Below are 22,200 nucleotides of genomic sequence, written 5' to 3'. Positions count from 1 at the left end.
ATGGAATCCGAATGCAAATTGAAGCAAACTATTTGCTCTCTCTCTTTTTTTTTCTTTTTTCTTTTCTTTTTGGTTTTGTTACATCTTTCTCATGGTTCATTTCATTGGCTATAATTCTTCTTTACAACCTGATTATTGGGAACATAAGTTTAATGTGAAGGTATATGTAGAACCTATATCAGATTACGTGCTATCTTAGGGGGAGGGGGAAGAAGAGGGAGGGGGAGAAAATTTGGAACTCATAAACTTGTGGAACTGAAACTAAAAAAAATTAATTAATGGATTAAAAAGATTTTTTAATTAACATTAATTTTCTCTTCCTCTCACTTCTGTGGTCTTCTTAAGCTAGCACTGAAATTTCCCAGAAGCCTAAGAGAGAATTGTTCCTGGTTTTACTCTTTCAAAAATACTGAGAGAAAAATGGGAAAAGAAATGCTCTTGAAGAAAGAAGATACATGCTAGACATACACCACACCACAAATACAGATCATAATCTATATATTATTTAGAAGTTCTGTGCCAGGGTACATGATGGATATGTTTCTGAAAAATCATACATTAATTTTGAGTCATTGAATCACATTTTAAATGCATGAGAACTTGTTATCTATTCAGAAACCTGTGAGGAATGTTGTTTTTTTGTAAGATGAAAAATTCTTTTATAAAAGATTTGCAAAATCAACCCCTGATTTCTCTGGGCTTTTTTGCGGGGGAGGGAGGGGGCACCAAGCAGCTAGGTGGCACAGTAGATAGAGCACCGACTCTGGAGTCAGGGGGAACTGAGTTCAAATGCGACCTTAGATACTTACTACTTGTGTGACCCTGGACAAGTTGTTTAACCTTGTTTGCCTCAGTTTCCTCATCTATAAAATGAGTTGGAGAAAGAAATGGCAAACTATTCCAGTATCTTTGCCAAGAAAACCCCAAATGGGGTCACAAAGAGCCAGACATGACTGAAAAACAACTCCACAACACCAACAGGGCGTCATAAAAGTTTACAGAACAATGTTATAAATGGGATGGTAGAGGCTCCAGGCTTATGAATGTGGTCATCTTCAGTAAAGAGGCAAAACCGTGTTTACCAGGGAAGAGATAATAACATAATTTCTCCCTCTTACCCATGCTTATTTGTGTTTTACTATCAGATAAACTGAAAAGGAAGAGGCCCATGTTCCAGAAGACCTTCCTAGGTAATCCTTGAACTTTGTAGCAGTCACTGCAGAGGCTCCCACTCAGGTTCAAACTCCCCTCCTTGAATTAATTGGAAGTGAGGAGAAGGGGACAGATGGAGTAGAGCAGGAGAAATACTGGCCACCGGGACTTCTGCCCACCTTACATATAGCCCAGGGAGTTCCTTGGCCAGACACGAATAGTTCCAACTCAAGGTCAGGGGAGAAAACCTTTCAAGGCCCTTTTTTAGGTCCTCAGTGAATCCCATTTGATCAGAGACTAGAAATCAGTACCCTAGGGCAATATTTTTATTTCCTGTTGATAATCATTTAATATCAATTTAGTAACTTCAATAAGGGCAGAGCCTGAACTAATAATCAACCAGAAGAAGAGCCTGGACCTAAGTTTCTTTGTTCTCTGAGTTTCCTCAGAGAATACCTCTTCCTATGTCAACAAGGCCAGATGGGGCTGACTTAAGAGCATGCTTTCCTCTGCCTGTGGCCCTTAAGGATGAGACTCTTAACCCAAGATACTACCTTGAATAATGTGACTTTTTCTCATCTTAATATTTGATAGACATATACTGTATGTTATGGCATGTTAATGATAAAGAAAACACAGATGTCCTGGATCGTAATATCAATGGACATTTTGTCAACTCTCTTATCTTATTGTATTTACAACCTATCCAGTTAAAAAGTTCCTTTCTCATACTGTGATTAAACATACATGGAGACCATAAATTTTGAGTGACACAGACACGCTGAGTTGGGGCTGTCCGGAAATGCATTTAAGCCTTCTCATTCCTTTGTCCAGATGGTCAGATTTTATCTGGCTCCATATACGCATGTATGCTGCTAGCTTTAAGGGAATAAACAATACGAATGCACATATCACCTAGCTTGTCTGCCTCCTTTAACCAAACTTTCAGGTCGACGCCGTATACCAGCCCACACACACCTATGCCTACACATACAGAGATACACTTTGAAAACTGAAAAATGTATCTGGATCTTAGACAAAGCAAATTTGTGGAGTGCTGGCATATAATGAAACAACGACCTTTTTATGGCACTTAAGGGTTTGCAAAGTATTTTACAAATATCTCATTTGATCCTTACAACAATCCTGGGAGGGTGGTGCTATTGGGATCTGAGGCAGACAGAGACTGAGTGACTTCCCAAGATCACAAAGCTAGTATGCATCTGAGGCAGGGTTTGAACTCAGGTCTTCCTGACTCTAGTCCCAATACTATATACACAGACACATACAGCACACATCCACAAATATGTGTTTGTTTATATACACATTCATATCTATATCATTTTTGCACATATTTATATTTTGATAGGTTGGTGGATCCATGATGTTATCCATTTGGTTCATCTCTCCATCAATCAGGACCATCCCCTCTTCTCCTGTATGATTCTGTCCATAGGGATATATAGATCTGTGAAGTCACTGGTACAAAGAACCACCAGAGGAGGAAACTCCATCTACCAACACAGGGCAGCACCACCTCTGCAACTTATACTCTTAGAGAAATGCCTAGAACACTGAGAGGATCACACAAGTATATGACAGAGATAGGCCCTGAGCCCAGGTATTCCTGGCTTGGAGACCAGTTTTCTATCCATTACACCACACTGTTATTCTCACTCTATCCTTCACTTCCCAGCCTAACAGCTCTCCCGACTGGAAATCTGTACTATCTCCCTGGGCTTTGATAGGTAATTCTTTGCCTTACCTCATCAAACTGGCCTTCTCTGAATTTCTTGACTCTCTCTACAGCCCAGTAAGGGAGTTGTCCCCACCTACCCCTTTCTATGTCCTCTTCTCCATCAGAATATAAGCTCCTTGAGGGCAGAGATTGTCTGGTCTGTTTTGATTTGTATCCCAGCACTTAGGCCAGTTCTTGGCACAAAGTAAAAGCTTTCTCTATCTATCTGCCCAAATCTTTATATAAATCCTCCAGAACAAGGGTTCTTAACCTCAGGTCCATGAACTTGGATTTTAAAATATTTTAATAAATGTATTTAATTATAACTAGTTTGCTTTATAATCCCATATATTTTATTTTATGCATTTAAAAAAACATCATTCTGAGTAGTGGTCCATAGGCTTTGCCAAAACAGTCATCCATAAAATAGAAAATGTTACGAACCCCTGCTTCTTTTAATATTTTATATGGGATAAAACACATCCCTTTCACCTACTCTCAATTGACAGAAATAGATAAAACAAAACCTCTGTCACAAATATACATAGTCAAGTAAAATAAATGCTCTCATTGGCCATTGCTAAAAACCATGCATCTCCTTCTTCACCTGAGAAGTCCATCACCTTTCCATCAGGAGGTGACGGCAGGCTTCATCAGGTTGCTCTGGGTCGAGATTGTTCATCGTATTAAGCACCTGCTATTTTCACACATATATACTGAAAATGGCAGGTATTTAATACATGTTTGTTGAAAACAACTTTGAAAGAATTAAGAACTCTAATCAAGCAATGAAGAATCATGATTCCAGAGCACCCTGATGAAGCCTGCCATCACCTCCTGACAGAGAGGTGATGGGTTCCTCAGCTGAAGAAGGAGATGCATGGTTTTTAGCCATGGCCAACGAGAAGATTTATTTTACTTGACTATGTATATTTGTGACAGAGGTTTTGTTTATTTTTTTTTCAATTGGGAGTGGGTGAGGATAGAAAATAAAAGCTTATTCATTGAAAAAAAATTAAATTTTAGAAAAATGTTTGTTGGAAAAACAAGTAGGTGAATGAAAACTGTAAGAACATTAATCATACTTACTTTCTAGGAAATTCAACGAATATAGTCACAGCAAGGTTGATAATCAAGTCAAAGATTGTTAGCTTGTACATCTCCTGTCCAAACTGATTCTCCCAGCACTGAAACCAAAAATAAGCAAAAGGAATCCATTCTCATTAGTCACGAAATCCAGATCTTGAGTCTTCTAATCTCCTGCCCCATACACTCTCTAAAGGCACTCCCTACCTATATAGGGTTGCAATGACCACATATTAGGGCTTCTTGACCCCACTGCATGGTTTTATCGGGTGCTGCTTCACTATTTATTCCTTTACACACACATATTTGCCTTCATCTATGAAACCAATTCTGGTCTTAGGCAGCCAGGATACAAAGAACCCATGGACCACAAACGTTTTGGCTCAACAACAGCTCCATTCTCTTCTGCTGGTACCCAGTGCCTGGATACTGAGCCCTTGGTCACCAAGACCCTATGCCTAGTACTTTGACTCCATCATCTCCTCCCCAGGGTTCTGTACTCCATGCTCCCCAACCTTTCCAAAATCTGGATTTGCTTCAGCCACTTAGCATATACAACCATGAACAAATCAATTAGGTTTCTGTAGTTTTGTCTTCCTATTACTCTTTTATAAAATGAGGCTGATAATACCTGTGCTGTTTATCTGAGTGCTGGAAAGGGGAAAGATGAAGGTATTGTGGTTCCCCAACCACTGGGGTATTGTGAAGGCTGGAAAGTGTTACAGGGGTCATCTTAAGCAGAATAAAATGAAAGGTCAGAGCCCAGGGGTAGATTCTGAGTTTCCAGTGAGGAGACTGATTAGGTTGGGAAGTGAGGGGCAGAAGAAGGAGGAATACAGACTATATGGTATAGTAGATAACTAGTACTTATCTATATCTATATCTAACTATAGATAACTATAACTCACCACAAGTCACTAGCTTCCACTTGCTCCAGTCTAATTTTTAAGGTAGTATTTTTTTCAGTGGTCTTTTGGACCTCCTTTTCCATTTTGCTAATTCTGCCTTTCAAGGCATTCTTCTCCTCATTGGCTTTTTGGAGCTCTTTTGCCATTTGAGTTAGTCTATTTTTTAAGGTGTTGTTTTCTTCAGTATATTTTTCAGTATTTTTTGGGGTCTCCTTTAGCAAGTCATTGACTTGTTTTTCATGGTTTTCTTGCATCCTTCTCATTTCTCTTCCCAATTTTTCCTCTACTTCTCTAACTTGCTTTTCCAAATCCTTTTTGAGCTCTTCCATGGCCTGAGACCAGTTCATGTTTTTCTTGGAGACTTTTGTTGTAGGCTCTTTGACTTTGTTGACTTCTTCTGGCTGTATGTTTTGGTCTTCTTTGTCACCAAAGAAAGATTCCAAAGTCTGAGACTGAATCTGGGTGTGTTTTCGCTGCCTGGCCATGTTCCCAGCCAACTTACTTGACCCTTGGGTTTTTCAGCAGGGTATGACTGCTTGTAGAGTAAAGAGTACTATGTTCCAAGCTTGGAGGGATGCATTGTTGATTTCAGAGCTATTACGGCTAGCTCTGCCTCAGCAGCACTCCTCCTTCCCCAAGAACCCCCAACCCAGACTGGACTTAGATCTTCAGGAGGCTCTGCACTCCTGCTCTGATCAGCCACTTAATTCCTCCCACCGGGTAGGCCTGGGGCCTGAAGCAACTGCAGCTGTAGTTCTGTAGCTGCCCCACCTCTGCTGCCCCTGGGGCGGTGGCTGAACCACCAACTTTATCACCCTGTCCCCAGCAGCTTTTCCCACTAACCTTCTCTGTTGTCTTTGGTGTTTGTGGGTTGAGAAGTCTGGTAACTGCTGGAACTCACTGATTCAGGGCGCTAGGGCATGCTCGGCCCAGCTCCTGGTCTGGTTGGTCTGCACGGCCCACACTGGGCTCTGTTCTACTCCGCTCCGCTCCCAGCTCCGTGCGGGATAGACCTTACCCAGAGACCATCCAGGCTGTCCTGGGCTAGAGCTCTGCTTCCCTCCCCTATTTTGTGGGTTCTGAAGTTCTTCTCTGTTGTCTTTGGTGTTTGTGGGTCTGGCAACTGCCACAGCTCACTGATTCAGGGTGCTAGGACACTCTCCGCCCGGCTCCTGGTCTGGTTGGTCCATGCGGCCCATGCTGGGCTCTGCTCCACTCCCAGCTCCATGCGATAGATCTCACCCAGCAACCATCCAGGCTGTCCTGGGCTGGAGCCCTGCTTCCCTCTGCTATTTTGTGGGTTCTGCAGTTCTAGAATTGGTTCAGAGCCATTTTTTAAAGGTTTTTGGAGGGACTTGGTGGGGAGCTCACACTAGTCCCTGCTTTCCAGCCACCATCTTGGCTCCACCCCGCAAAGAAAGCACTCTAATAAGCCTCAAAGTGATATATAGATGTGAGTTATTGGCTGAGTAGAGCTACATTACTTTCTATTCTGTGCCTAGACCCATGGCTCGCTGCTACTCCTTTGGAATTGATTGGTCTGGTTTTGGCCGCTGATTTACCTAACTTAGGATACCTGCCAGCCCACCTCCTCTTCTCTATCTGAGCACCAACGTCCTGTCCAACTTTGTCCTGTGCCCTCCAAGTCCTAGTAGGACGACTTTAGAGAACCACCTAATGATGGCTCTGTAGTTTGTTTAGGGCCAACAGCTCTGGGAGATTTGTCCCAAACCCCAACCTCCTTCACTTACAATGTCATTTGTTCATGAGACTAAGCTCCTAAGCACTGGAAACCATCATGTGAATAAAACACAATAAAGGACTGATAAGAAATGTCTCCCTGAGTCAGTTATATTTCCATGGGAGAGAACCCATTGAGTTATAAATTAAGGCTGAGAAATCCTATAAATCACCAAGTGACTCATTACGTTATTCCAAACTTTCCTATCTCAGAAACAATGAGGAATTCTTCCGGGATGGAGGCCATGACTCAATCATGACAGATGCATCAAGAGCTACTGTCAGCTGAAAATCTAAATAAAGAAACCTTGAGATCAGTGATGGTTTTAGTGCTTTTAAATGGTAGAAACTTCAACAAAGCTCTCTTGACCTAGGGGGACTGGGGAGATGAAAGGAAGCTACCTCTTCTATGTTCCCGCTGCTTCAATGGGGCCGAAAGTTAGGCTTAGACTCCAGCTTTTAAGTGATAGGGATGGGAAGAGATGGAGACAGCTGGATTTTTGTGGGTATGGTTCCTATGAACCTCAAAGTAAATCTATGCCTGCCTGAGATGATCATACTTAAAATATCTCTATTCCATTTGTCCCCTTATCCATAAAACCATCATGGTGGAATCTGCAGTTTAGGCAGCGCAGTAACGAAATGAGGCTAGCCAGCTTAATCTAGACTCAAAATGGATCTTATATGGACTCTGTTGGGTTGGCAAACAACTGGCATGGTTCAGAAACATTTCAGTAGCCAGCTGGACTTACTGGATAGAGTTTGTGGTTATAGCCACAGATTCGGCAATCCTCGTTGTCACAGAAAGTTATCTTGGACCCCAGTGTAAACACGAGCACAAAAATGGTGGCCAATCGCATGAAGACACACCTGTGTAGGATGAAAAAGGTGGGAAAAGGGAGGAGGAGAGACAGTCAATGAGGCTTCTTTGCCTACACAATCTGTTGGCACTTATGGCTAAAGATATAAAGGACCAAAAAAATAGGGAAAAATGTTTTCCTCCAATAACTTTGTTGCTTTTCCCACAAAAATTACAGAAAATATCATCCTTACCCCTCCCCCAATATTCCCATTTGGGGGGGTCTTTATCTCTAAATATGCCAAACATCATGATTCATGGAATAAAGTAATATATATAGATATAGACAGATACAAATATATTGACATATATGTGTGTGTGCATATACATGTATATAAATGTATATGTGAAACATATATGTGCATGTACATGCATATGTAACTTGTTTGCTAATATATTTAAATATACATATATGTATACCTGTATACATAATTAACAAAGCAACTCTTTTGGTCTGATAAAAAGACAACAGAGAGAAAGATAAAGCGTATAATTTGAATTTTAAATTTTTTTCTGGATATTTTCCTTGAGGAAAACATCTCCTCTAGCACACCTAAAGGACAAAGACGATGAGAAAGGAAGAAAAGTCATTGGATTTGGTGATTAGGGAGATCAGGGTTGTCCCCTGAGATACAATTTCAGTAGAGTGCTGGGAGTGGGGGCCAGTATCTGAAATCATAGGGAATGAGCAACTTCTTTAAGAAGCTTAGCTATCAAGTTGATGAAAGAAAGGAGATGATCAGGGGAAGAGAGAGGACTAGTAGCTAGATGAGAGCTAAGCTGGGTCAAAGGAATACTCCTCTCCTGTAAGGTACCCTTCTCACCTTCCTCTCTTAGAATCCCTAGCTTCCATAAAGGCTCAGTTCAGGTAGCTCCTCCTCTTTAAAAACTTCCACAATCTTCCTCAATTGTTAGTGGTAAAAAAAAAATCATCTTGTATCCATTTGTCTGTGTACATTCTCCCACCCCACCCTCCAAATATAAGCCCTCTGAGGGCAAGGATTATTTCTTTTTTTTTGTCTTTTCATTACCAGTATCTAGCTCAGGTCTGCACAACCTACAGCCCATGGGCCACTTACAGGCCACTTGGCTGCCTAAGGATTTTGGGCAGCCCTCAAAAAATGTAGAGGAAATCCTCTGGTGGTGCTGCAAGCTGCTCTCAGGTAGTAAGTAAGTTGTGCAAGCCTGATCTAGCTCCTAGCCTCACAAATAGCAGGTACTTAATAATTATAATAAAATTAGGTGTATGTTGATGCTTTGTCCTGTGCCTATTAAGAAGTCTTGCCCCAGGTATGCTGCTGGTAGACCATCTTCCAGGTATCTAGAAGGGAAGGTGGCAGTGCTGATCTCTTCCTTTTCTTCTCCCTCCTCTCTCCTCTAAGCATGATGCTTAGAACCCTACCCTGTTGACTCACCCTATGAAAAACCTTGAAGCCATGTAATGTTAATGGAACATGAAGATCTTCCCCATACACTAATAGGCCTATGTGACCACATGTGTGCAATCACAGATATCTTGCTGCTCTGAGCTCCAGCCCAGCTGTGATACATCCTGAGTCACATAGAGCCTATTGGGGAAGGAACTTGCCTAAGGAGGAGTTTGCTTAGGGGGAGGCTTGCTTGTAGGAAGGCTTTCACACCTTTTGGTACCAAGCTAATTAGGCACTGAGTCACAGGGTTGTGATGCCTTCTGGCTCTGAGCCTATTAGCCAAAAGTGCCCGTATATTCTGAGGCCGGTATTTTGCTTTGGGAGTTCACTCATGAGAAGGACCTTGTGATTCCCTGGACATGGCATTGAGTAGCAGTTTGTTAAGAGCCCCCCACCTACTCAGATGTTTATGCTCCCCTGATCTGGTGGGGGTTGTATTACTTTGTTCAGACAGTTGGACCCCTGTCTGTTGCCTCTTTGTGCTAATTTCTCTGCTTGTATTTTCTCCATGTTCAGGGTGTTGACCTTTTCCCCTGAAATAGTGAATGGAATTAAAGTGAGATTGTTGACCCCTTTAAAGTTGCTCTCCTTTATAAAAGCAGACCAAAGAACCTGTGCTAGCAGCCCTCCTGTGTGCCGGTGTTGTTGGTCTTATACCTCCACAGCAGCTGTAAGTAGCATTGCTGTTACAAGCCGGGAGCAGCAAACAAAAACAGAAAGAAAAAGAAGGCAGGTGACTCCATAAATTGTAAACTGGTTAAGAACAAAAACTGGGTCTTAATTATCTTTTTGTCCACCTCTGTACACTTTTCTCCCTCCAGCTCCAACAAAACTCACATAGTAACACAGGGTAGATGCTCAATGAATAGTTTTGAATTAAATGGATAGTAAGTGTAATTTACATAGCACTTTAAGGTTGGCAAAGAACTTTACAGTGTTGATACACTGACTTGGCTGAATTGAGTTATCACTTACCTGAGGAGAGTCAACCTGATCTCAAAGGCTGGTGAATAGTCTTCATAGTGAATGATCTTGGCGAAGACGAGGGGAGTGATGAAGTTGGCCAGTGTAATTACAATGGAGGGAAGATAGAGGATCAGAAGGTTCTCTCCAAACACCATTTTGTTAATCTCCTGGGAAGGCAAAAGATTCTGACTCTGTCAAGATAAATGACTGACTACAAAACAGTGTGGTCTCAGCTGGATGAAACTTTAAATGGCATTTAGTTCAATTTCTTAATTTTGTAGGTGGGGAAACTGAAATCCAGGGTGATGTCACAAGTCACCTAGCCAGTTAGTGGCAGAACTATGTAGTCTTGACTTCTTTTTTTTTTCTGGAGGAGGGAAGGCAGGGTAATTGGGGTTAAGTGACTTGCCCAAGGTCACACAGCTAGTAAGTGTGTCAAGTGTCTGAGGCTGGATTTGAACTCAGGTCCTCCTGACTGCAGGGCTGGTGCTGTACTCACTGCACCACCTAGTTAACCCAGTCTTGACTTCTAATTGACTACTCTCTATACCATGTCTTTTGTGAATCCCTAGTAGATAGTAACACCCTCCAGAAATTCCCTGGACCCAGATTCCCACATCGCAAGTATCATTCGACCAATAAGATTCTGAGACCTCTCCTACTTTCCATTTGTTTTTACATAGGCTCTTTTTTGCCTAATGTACTCTGTGGAAAGTTATGAGTAGTTTCTCACTTTAAGTTATATAATCTTATTCTCTGCTTTATTCCACTCCAGAATGCACTCCAGATATCTCCAGTGCCCTAGGTCTTATCCTGAAGTCTCACTCCAGCCCTGGAATTCACGAAGATGAAGTACCCTTGCCCTATGATTTGGGATGGCTCCTCCCAGAACTTCTATTTGCCGAGAAGGCCCCTGACCACCATCTTCTCTAGACTACACTCTGGACTTGAACTTTCTTCCTCCCTCCCCTTATCTCCCCTCTCCTTTTCAGCTTCCTTTTATGTGTGGTCTATAACCGTTGGGATGGAAAGCCTCCAAGGGCAGGGAATGAATTCTTTTTTTCTGATTGTATTAGTATTCTGTGAGCTTAGCAGTGTCTGGCCAGTAGTAGTAAGGGCTTAATACAGGCTTGTTGAGCAACCAATCATTAGTGTCACAGACTTTAAATGACTGGCATAGGGAATCATAAATGGGGAGAAAATTCAGATGTTTGGGGTCCCCTACTCTAAATAAAGTCCATGCTCTATTTTGTGAATTCTTTGAATTATGTCTTAAATTCAGGGGAAAAGAAGTTCCTTACCTTTTTCATGTGTTCTTGGGAGAATACAGTCGCTACATAGATCGCATAAAAGCATGCTACCAGGACAGTTATAACCAGAGCATTCAAAAGCATTCTGAGACTATAAATCCGTAAGGTTTCTTCTGGAGTTCTCTCGGCAACTTTCTGCCTTATTCTTTCTTCCTCCAAGTCTGTCTAAGGACCAAAGGAAAAAAAAAATCATTCTTAAGGGTACTAGAGTCACAATAAGAAACATTTTTATATGAAGAGTCCGAGACATTGTCTAAATCCAAGTCCGACTTCCCTCCTTAAAGAACAACTTAATGACTCAGCAAACCCATGAGTTGCAGCTCGCTCTCACAGCCACTCACAGCCTCGGTCAAAGCTAAACCTTATATTTAGTCCAGAATGAGTCAGCATCGATGTGTTAATAAAACCTTAATTCATGTTACTGCTCTTGTCCTACAGGGGTCGGTGCCTGTACTGAGTGGCCAGATACCCTGCTCTAACTGATTCTGCATAGGCTATTTTCCTCATTCCTTGTGTTGGACACGATTTTTCTGTAGTTTGCCTCCTCTATTAGATTGTGAGCTTTTCAAGGTCTCGGACCCGGTATCTTCTTTCTTTGTAGCTTACTCTTCACGGAGTCAAGTGCTCTCCACTCCACAGATGCACAATCGGCGTTATTCTTTGATTGTCTAAAGTTTGAGGGAGAGGTAGAAGGCTATAAAAGCACTGGATTGTGGGAGATTTGTTAGAGTGCCTCCAGTTACAGCCTAGCTGAATATTTCTAAATGCATACATGATGAGGGGGAAGATACAGAAGACAGGGAGAACCCACAGGCTATCAACTAAGAGAAGACAGCGTACACTCAGGGAAGGTGCATGGCGAATGCATGAGTTGAGATGCAATCATCAGGAAACTCTGGATCTGAGTGCCACTAGTGGGGCCATACAACACCTACCAGATTCAACTGCATGAATGAAGATGAGAAAAGAAAGGGTCAAGAAGGAGAAAGGGGGATGTAAAGAGCAGTGAGTATCACAGAGAAGGCCACCAATGATGGACTGAACTTATACTGCGGCGTCTGACGGGAGGCTATCTACCTTTGAATTATATTTCCCTGGAGGACTAATAGTATAAGAACACAGCTTTAGGCACAGTTACTTCCCAAGAAGCCTCCAGGAGGGGGTCCCCCCTGCCAGGTTCTCTCCCAGGAGAAATTCTGGATGCTGTGGATAAGTTCACTTCCCTCACCTTCCATGGACATACAAACAGATGATGAGGTTCATGCACACGTGGCCAGATCTAGCTCAGTATTTGGGAGCCTCCAAAGGAAAAGTGTGGGAGGCATGAGGTATTAGACTTCCTACCAAACTGAACCTCTACAGAGCTGTTGGACCGACCTCATCGTTGTATGCCCATGAAGCCTAGACAGTCTAGTGGCGCCATGCCAGGAAACTGAATCGCTTCCATTTGAATTGTCTTGGGAAGATTCTGAAGCTCACCTGGCAGGATGAGGTACCAGACACTGAGGTCCTTACTCGAACTGAACTGCCAAGCACTCAAACTCTGCTACAGAGAGCGCAACTCTGACGGACTGGCCATGTTGTTCAAATGCAAAATGTACACTTGCCAAAAAAACTATTTTATGAGCAACTCACACAAGGCAAGAGCTCATGCAGAGGTCAGAAGAAGCAATGCAAGGACACTCAACATCGGCTAAAGAACTTTGGATTGTGAGACGTGGGAGACAATGCACAAGACCGCCTAGCATGACATGCCTACGTCCAAGAAGGCACTACGCTCTTTGAGCAAAGCAGAATTTAATAGCTCAAAAGAAATGTGAGATGTGCAAACTTAGACGTCTCTACTCCAAATATTCCTATGGACTCTCTGTACCCTCCCTGTGGTAGAGCCTTCAGAGCTCATACTGTTCTCATCAGCCACAGTTGGACACGCTGTACCTTGACCCCAACATACCAATGTCATTTTGGCCTTCTTCAAGCACAAAGGACAACCAACCAATCAATCTACCCAAGTATGTAGGTCTAGGATGTTTCTTTGGGCAACAGGCTAGAAAGGAAACCCAGAATTTACATTTATAGAACAGAATCTGTCTAGAACTATGGGTTCTTAACTTTGTGTGTGTGAGGCCTATGGGCCCCTTCTAAGAAAAAATTTTTTTTAAATCTTAATTGAAGGAAATGCTTGAATTTCAGTTAGAGATGAGTGAAAATAAAAAATAAATTAAATAAAAATTAAATTTTCTTTTCCATTAAATCTTGACTGCAAGTTAAGATCTGGAATGAAAAATGCCACAATGCCATTCTGGAATTTAAAAGAACCTTCCAGAAGAGCATCTCTCCTTTCCATTTACAATGTCTCCTTTCTTCCTCCTTCCAGGCAGGTTCCTTCTGTCACACTCTTCTTGCGTCACATTTTCTTCACAGTATATAGGAAACAGGAGGCTCATAGCAGAGAGGGGAGTGTCTAAATATTTCAGTATAGACACAGTGTGTGGGCATACCAACCTCTCCTCCAATGCATACCTTTGAATATTTTTATCCTGGTGAAATCACATTAAAATATTAGCAAGGGAAGTTTTAAAGAGAAAAAGAAAAGAAAGAGAATGAAAAGGAAAGGAGAGTAGGAGAGAAAAGAAGGAAAGGGGAAAAGGGAAAGGGGGAAGGAAGGGGCTGAGAGGAAGAAGGAAGACGTTGCTTAGGCAGCCATAGTAGTCACACCTGCTCTGGTTTAGTACCAGGTGGGGACTAGGAGCAGGCTATATTTAAGCCTCTTAGGTATTGGCTGTTTTGTTGTGGTTTTATTTATTTTTTGGGGGGGGGGAGGAGGGGAGCATTTGGTGTGGCTAGTATCACCTCCTTTTCCTGTCTGTTCCCTCCCTGAAACACTCCTGCCCTGATTCGTTGTACCTCAGGGCTAATCCACAGAAAATAATCTGTAAAAGAGTTAAAAAGAAGTCCACCAGCCCTCATCCCTCCCCCCAAAATCTAAAGCTGATTTAACCTTTCAGGCATCGTCAAAAGGGAGAGGACTCACTTTAAGCTCGTACTGTATACTGCTGTGCTTGAGTCTGGCGGTTGACTGATCTGTGATACAGAAGTCCCAGCCTGCAAAGATTTTGTTACAGTAGCTCTGAAACTGTTCTTCGCTTCGCACCAAGTTTTGCTTGAATCCTTCCACAGACCTGTTCAAAAAAAGTAAAGGCACCTGACTGATGGTTGTCTTAGTCCCCCCCGCCATGTCTGTGCCCAGCTCAAGGCATGCTTCACTCTGTTCCCTGGCCCGTCTCTTGCTGGCCCCTAAGCTGCCGCACTCGTGCCCTCTGACCCTCCCTCACCCCTTTCCAGTTTTGGAATCATCATTAAATCACCTCAGAACACGGGCTCTGGAGTTAGAGGATCTGGGTTCAAATCCTACCTCTGACATTTAGTACTTTTGTGACCTCCAGCAATTCACTTAACCTTCCTGGACCTCAGTTTCCTCATCTGTTAAAACAAAAAGGCAGTTGGACTGGACGGCCCCTGAGACCCCTCTCAGCTCTAGACCTGTGTCCCTGTGAACTGTCGCCGCTCCCTCGTCAATCTGCTCCCTCGTAACTTTCCAAGTCAGAACGCTCCGTCTTGGCCATCACGCCCCTACATACATGCGCCGTCTCCCCTTAGGAGAACACCAGCTCTCTGAAGGCAAGGACTTGTTTGTTTTTATTTCTACCCCCAGTGTTTAGCGCTGTGTCTGACATACAGTGCTAAACAAACGTTTTCCTTCCTGCCTCTTTCCTTCCTTCCGTTCAACAGGAAGAGCTTGTCGTTTAGTCATTTTTAGTCTTGTCTGACTCTTCATGGCCCCATTTGGGGTGTTCTTGGCAAAGCTACTTGAAGTGGTCTGCCATTTCCTTCTCCAGTGCATTTTACAAACCAGGAACCAAAGCAAACAGGGTGAAGTGACTTGCCCAGGGTCACACAGTGTCTAAGGCCAGACTGGAATTCAGGTCTTTCTGACTCCAGGTCTGGCACTCTATCCACTTCACCACCTAACTGCCCCAGAAACAGAGTACTTTCCATCATCTCTGTGAAAAATTGCAAAATTGTTGCTTTTTCAGAAGCTAAATTTTCTTGTGTTTTCTGAAACTATTCAACAACCCATTTGATTCAGTTTAAAAAAACTTATTCGGAATATGCCAAGATGAAAAATGACACAGTTCCTTGAGCCCAAGGAACTTTTATAATCTATTGAGGTTAAAAAAGAAAGTAGAATAGTAAATGAACATAAATAAATATGCAACAAGGTAGAATGTAATAAATAGGAAGGCAAAGAAGATATTCAGACAGAATATGCTAGGAAAACCCAAGGAGAGATAGATCACTTTCAACTTGTGTGATTCGTGGAAGAGGAAGCTCCTGAGTTGAGGCTTGAAGGAAGAGATTTTCAAAAGGGTGGAGATGAAGGTGAAAAGCGAGCACATTCCATGTTTGAAAGATCACAGGATTTCAAGGTGGAAGGGACCTCGGAGGCTATATCTAGTCCAAACTGTGCCTGAATAAAAAGAATTCTCTCTACACTCTGTCAGACAAACATTCACTCAGTTTCTACTGGCCTAGATGAATATGGAGGGGCACCATGGTACAGTGGTAAATGAGCTGGCCTCGAATACAGGCTCTGCCAATGACCCATACTGGCTATGTGACCTTCAGAAATTCACTTAACCTCTCAGTGACCTGACCTACATTGGAAGAGGGAGGTCCCTCATCTGGGAGTTTCTTATATCAATGAAATCAAAGGACCTGACACTATCCCTATATGAACAGAAATGTCAGTGCTAGCCAAACGCATTGAATGCTCCATTTACACCAGTAAAAATGTCTTTCTCCCTTCATATTCTAGCATCATTATAACCTTTACAATCACAATGTAAAAAAATAAAGCAAAACAAAATAAAATACTAAAATTCAATCATATATCAGGGTTCTTAACTTGGAGTCCATGAACTTTATATTTTAAAAATTGCATTTCAATACAATGGGTTTCCTTTGCAATATTATTTACTTTATTTTATGCATTTAAAAACTTTCTTCTGAGAAGAAATCCATAGGCTTTACCACACTGCCAAAGGTATGCATGACACAATAAAGGTTAAGAACCCTCAATATATGTGTGTGTGTGTGTGTGTGTGTGTGTGTAGATCAAAAGAAAACTTATACTGGGGACATTAAGAAATATCAAAGAATTTTAGAATTATAACAGATCAATTGTTGCTCGCTCATCAGCTCCACTTTTACAAATGAGGAAAGTGAGGCCCAGGAAGGAAAAGTATCATATGGTGATACCTAATGTCATATAGTGGGTTAAAAAGCAATTGGGGCTAGATCAGCAAGAGGTCCACTCCAAGGAACCCTAAATAAAATAGGGCAAAGGGCATGGTGTAAGACTATCTCTCTAAAGAGTTAGAAAACTCTGGGTCGGGAAACACCTACTTGTCCCCAACGATGTAAAAAGATCTTGCTCTAGAAACCCATTATGTAGGAGAACATGTATTCTGGCTTGTTCTTCCACGGGGGGCCATGGTGGTAGTGGTGGTGTCGGTGGAGTAGGAATGAGCTCCCTCTAATCCAAGCCCATCATAGTCCCCAGCCCAGTCCTTGTGACCATATATCGAGCATCAATGAAGTTAAGAGTCCGGTTAATGGCCAGAGAACAGACTGAACCTAACTAGCTCACTAAGGACCCCACCCACTCTGTCCTTGGCCATCATACAGCATATTCCAATACTTTTCTTCAGAGATGCCCAGATTTCTTTGACAGGCCCCCCCCACCTTGGGTTAATGGAACTTCTTGCCTGTGGCCTTGGCTTCAAAATGCAGCAGTCTTGAGAAATAAACAAACAATAACATAGAATAATTTACCTTTTTACTATCCAGAGAAGACTCAATGCCAAATAAGCCACTGTGGTCAGCAAATAGGCGAGGGGCAAATCATATGTGAAGTTTTTGAATTTTACCCCATCCACGGTGTAATGACCATAAAACAGGCTGGTCCACTCCAAGAAACCCTGAATAAAATAGGGCAAAGGGCGCAGTGTGAGATTATCTGCCTAATGGGTTAGAAGAGTCAGTAGCCAGAGCTATTCTGATCTCAAAAGGCTCTTCCTATCAAGCCTTGCCCAAGGATTCCAGTTCATTCCTGGGGAGAGGACTCATTTTCCCATTTCTGCATCCATCAGTCAGAAAGGCAGCGTAGTAGAGGGAGAACCAATCTAGGAGAAAGCAGACCTGAGCTCTAGCTGCATCCTGCTGTTAGCTGGCTTTGTGACCTTGAGCAATTCAACCGTCTGCACTTGTTCTTTCCTTTGTCAAATGAGGGGCTTAGACCAGAGGATGTCTAAGGTTCCTTATGACTTTAAGAGGTTTACTGCTTTGAGGTCAGTCAGTCAGTCAACAAATATTTATCAAGCACCTACTATGTGCAGGTCATTATGCTAAATTCTGGGGAGATAAAGAAAGGCAAAACTCTTTTCCCAGACTGTTCACTTAATCTTAAGAATATAATCATTATGATGACAACATTATTGATAGCAATAATAAAAGCAGCATTTGTTCAGCAAAGCACTTTACAAATATCATCTCATCTGATCCTCTCAACCACCCTGGGAATAAGTGCCTTTGAAATCTACGGAAATCTCAAATACAAACCGCAGGATCCTTATTTATTCTACTAATTCCACCTTCTTTTTCACCTCAGGGAAAGGAGATGGGGAACCAATGAGAAGCTGACAGCCTGCAGCTCTACATGTCAATATGTCTCTAAGCTGTAAGTCTGAAGTTCGTCCAAGAGGAAAGAAGCCTGGAGAGTTGGGGGAGTTGCTTTGGTTTGTTTAGAAGTTGGAAAGGTGGATTAGTTGCCGGGGCTTGGATTTAAGTGAGGAGGGCTGTGCAAAGTCACCAGCCTCACTTTCTCCTCCAGAGCCATCTGGGTCCTGTTGCCAGATATGGATCAAGATGACTGCAGATGGCCCAGGATGCAGTGGGGGACCTTGGCCTTTTCAAGTTCAGGTCTTGAACAGGTCTCAGTTTGATTGAGGCAATGCCCATTCAGTGATTAAGGTTGAATAAGAAATGAGGTAGAGAATGGTCTCTTTACCTAGTGAAAAAAAAAATCAATCTGGGAGAGGAAGACCCTCAGGGTTCCTGGCCAAAACAGAAACAATCACTATTTACATTCATTCTGAGCCAATCAGGAGTCAAACAATGACCAAGTAGGGCTTGGCCTGGGATGTACTGTTGGCCAATCAATGACAGCCAAAGGCATTTGGGGTTAAGGTTGGTCTTTAAGAAAGAAAAAAAGTTTCAGAGATTAAAATTTACATTCTGTTTGAGCAGAGCACCTGCAGGTAAGGGTATGATACCCTATGTGGACAGAGGGAAGAGTGGGGGAAAGAGAGGAAGGAAGGAAGGAAGGAATGAGAGGAAGGAAGGAAGGAAGGAAGGAAGGAAGGAAGGAAGGAAGGAATAGGAGGAAGGAAGGAAGGAAGGGAGGGAGGGAGGGAGGAAGGAAGGAAGGACCTTAGCTTGAAAAAGCCAAGCTTCCCCACTGCATCCTGGGCCATCTCCAATTGTTCTGATCTACATCTGGCCACTGGACCCAGATGACACTGGAGATGAAAGTGAGGCTGGTGACTACACGGCCCTCCCTCACTTAAATCTAATTCACTTGCATGCCATGGCATCACTTCCCTGATGTCATGGTCCTCTTTGAGAACAAATGACAAACAACAGCTTCTATATACTGAGAAAGAGGGTTTGGTCTAAATTTGATTTAGTCCATGCCAAGATGAGGAGTATACTAGGGTTCTTATATACTAACAAAATAGAGTGAGAATGTCATTACTGACACAAATTTAGAGCATCAAGAACTACTCCCAAAAAAGTAAGCCATCGAAGGAGTGAAGAGGTAGTTCCTGAAAGAACCCCCAAACTATCGACAATCACTAAAAGAGTATTAAATATGACTAATAATCAGAGAAATACACAGTAAAACAGCTGTGCTACCACACCTTAATCCATAGAATTGGCAAAGATGGCCAAAGATATCCCCCCACTCCTACCTCAAGCTCTTTCCTCCCTGAAACTTTCCTATTTCTGCTGAGAGTGAGGGCACTGTCCTAGTCACTGAGGTTCAAAATCTTGGAATCGTCCTTGACCTTGCCTCTCAATCTCCAATCATTCTAATTCTCCAATAAGCAGCCCAATCTTCTCAATTCTACTTTGATGGCATAGGATGACAGACTCAGATCTGAAAACGACCATAAGAAAACATCTAGTGAGGCACAATGGACAGAGCACCAGCCCTGGAGTCAAGAGACCTAAGCTCACATCTGGCCTCAGACACTTCCTAGCTATGGGACCCTGGGCAAGTCACTTAACCCTGATTGCCTCAAGGCAAAAAAAGATACAAAATTAAGTGATTTACCCAGGGACACCCAGTAAATGCCTGAGATGGAATTTGAACCCAAACCTTCCTGACTTTCTACACTTCCATGCAACATCTCTTGCCTTTATCTCCTCTCTGCTCCTACTGCCTGGGTGGAGCAGAAAGAATAGAATTAGCGTGTGGGTTTGAATCCTGTCTCTGCCACTGCCTGTGGCATGACTGGAATAAGTTGCTTACTGTCTCTGGGCTTCAGTTTTCTCATCTGTAAACTAAACTAGATGGCCTCTATGGTACCTTCTCTGCCTTTGGAGAGAAAAGCATTTGGAGGCACCTTCAAGGAAGGTGTAATCCTAATTACTTGCCCATAGCTTTATTGGGGTTTTTTTGGAGGAAGTTATACAAAGGAAACAGTATAATCTCAATATACCCCATTCAAAGACAAGTAGTCAGAATTAATCACAAGATGAGTCACTTCCTCCTCCATCTCCTTTCCCTCTTATAATAAATTATCTATCTACCTTGTGCTGGGATATATTACTGTGAGAGGTATTGCTGAAAAATCATAGGACAAGGAATGAGAACATGGTTCAACATTGTGCACAAGGCCAGCCATGAGAGGTTGATTATCATTGGTGCTGGTTGGCTGTTATAGATGGCCTAGCAAGAAGTGGCTGGACCGGAATAGACTCCCATGACTCAAGAATGCTTTGATACTGCATAACTGCCTTGCTACCTACCGCCAGTGCATTAAAAAAAAAAATCCACTGGGTTCAGTCCCCTTCAGTAGGTTAGCCTTACAGAGAAAATGGTACATGGCAAAAATAGAATTTACATGTCCTGGGAGCCAAGATGGCAGCTAGAAAGCAGGGACTTGTATGAGACCCCATCGCTCCCCCACCCCAGCCCTCCAAAAACCTATAATAAATGGCTCTGAACAAATTCTACAACTGCAGAACCCATGAAATAGGAGAGGGAAGCAGGGCTCCAGCCCAGGACAGCCTGGATGTTCGCTGAGTAAGGTCTATCACGCACTGACCTGGGAGCAGAAAGGAGCAGAGCCCAAGGTGGGCTGTGCCCAGACCAACCAGACCAGGAGTCAGGTGGAACAGGCCCTAGTGCCCTGAATCAGTGAGCTGTGGCAGTTACCAGACTTCTCAACCCACAAACGCCAAAAACAACAGAGAAGGTTAGTGGGAAAAGCTGCTGGGGACAGAGGGAAAGAAGGAGTTCGCAGTTCAGCCACCGCCCCAGGGGCAGTGGGGGTGGTGCAGCTACAGAACTACAGCTGCAGTTGCTTCCAGCCCCAGGTTCACCTGGTGGGAGGAATTAAGTAGCTGATCAGAGCAGAAGTGCAGAACCTGCTTAAGATCTGAGTCCAGTCCGGGTTGGCATTCTTGGGGGAGGAGGAGTGCTACTGTGGCAGAGCTAGCTGTATAGAAATAGCTCTGAAAACAACAGCACAGCCTCTCAAGCTTGGAACAAAGTACTCTCTACTCTACAAGCAGTCATACCCTGACAAAAAAACTCAAGGGTCAACTAGTTGGCTGGGAACATGGCCAGGCAGCGAAAACACACCCAGATTCAGTCTCAGACTTTGGAATCTTTCTTTGGTGACAAAGAAGACCAAAACATACAGCCAGAAGAAGTCAACAAAGTCAAAGAGCCTACATCAAAAGCCTCCAAGAAAAACATGAACTAGTCTCAAGCCATGGAAGAGCTCAAAAAGGATTTGGAAAAGCAAGTTAGAAAAATAGAGGAAAAATTGGGAAGAGAAATGAGAATGATACAAGAAAACCATGAAAAACAAGTCAAGGACTTGCTAAAGGAGAACCAAAAAAATACTGAAGAAAACAACACCTTAAAAATAGACTAACTCAAATGGCAAAAGAGCTCCAAAAAGCCAATGAGGAGAAGGATGCCTTGAAAGACAGAATTAGCCAAACGGAAAGGAGGTCCAAAAGACCACTGAAGAAAATACTATCTTAAAAATTAGACTGGAGCAAGTGGAAGCTAGTGACTTGATGAGAAATCAAGATATTATAAAACAGAACCAAAGGAATGAAAAAATGGAAGACAATGTGAAATATCTCCTTGGAAAAACCAATGACCTGGAAAATAGATCCAGGAGAGATAATTTAAAAATTATTGGACTACCTGAAAGCCATGATCAAAAAAAGAACCTAGATATCATCTTTCAAGAAATTATCAAGGAGAACTGCCCTGATATTCTAGAGCCAGAGGGCAAAATAGAAATGGAAAGAATACACTGATTGCCTCCTGAAAAAGATCCCAAAAAGAAAACTCCTAGGAATATTGTTGCCAAATTCCAGAGCTACCAGATCAAGGAGAAAATACTGCAAGCAGCCAGAAAGAAACAATTTAAGTATCGTGGAAACACAATCAGAATAATACAAGATCTGGCAGCTTCTACATTAAGAGATCGAAGGGCTTGGAATATGATATTCCGGAGGTCAATGGAGCTAGGATTAAAACCAAGAATCACCTACCCAGCAAAACTGAGTATCATGCTCCAAGGCAAAATATGGATTTTCAGTAAAATAGAGGACTTTCAAGCTTTCTCAGTGAAAA

General features: G+C 42.6%; 1 protein-coding gene across 3 annotated transcripts in view; it reads right to left on the bottom strand.

Annotated features, from left to right (window-relative positions):
* TMC7 (transmembrane channel like 7) overlaps window positions 1-22,200 on the bottom strand; it is a 79,463-nt gene that overhangs the window by 17,558 nt on the left and 39,705 nt on the right. For all 3 annotated transcript variants that reach the window (XM_036741703.1, XM_036741705.1, XM_036741704.1), the window contains 6 exons: window positions 17,088-17,233; window positions 14,224-14,371; window positions 11,181-11,354; window positions 9,889-10,046; window positions 7,377-7,494; window positions 3,980-4,077 (listed from right to left, as the gene is read on the bottom strand). In XM_036741703.1, coding sequence (XP_036597598.1) covers window positions 3,980-4,077; window positions 7,377-7,494; window positions 9,889-10,046; window positions 11,181-11,354; window positions 14,224-14,371; window positions 17,088-17,233 — 842 coding nt within the window. The remainder of the gene's footprint in view (window positions 1-3,979; window positions 4,078-7,376; window positions 7,495-9,888; window positions 10,047-11,180; window positions 11,355-14,223; window positions 14,372-17,087; window positions 17,234-22,200) is intronic.

The sequence above is a fragment of the Trichosurus vulpecula genome, chromosome 1, assembly GCF_011100635.1.
Source record: "Trichosurus vulpecula isolate mTriVul1 chromosome 1, mTriVul1.pri, whole genome shotgun sequence".
Classification (NCBI taxonomy): Eukaryota; Metazoa; Chordata; class Mammalia; order Diprotodontia; family Phalangeridae; genus Trichosurus; species Trichosurus vulpecula.
Note: the sequence above shows the minus strand (reverse complement) of the source record. Positions and strands in the feature narration are given on the sequence as shown.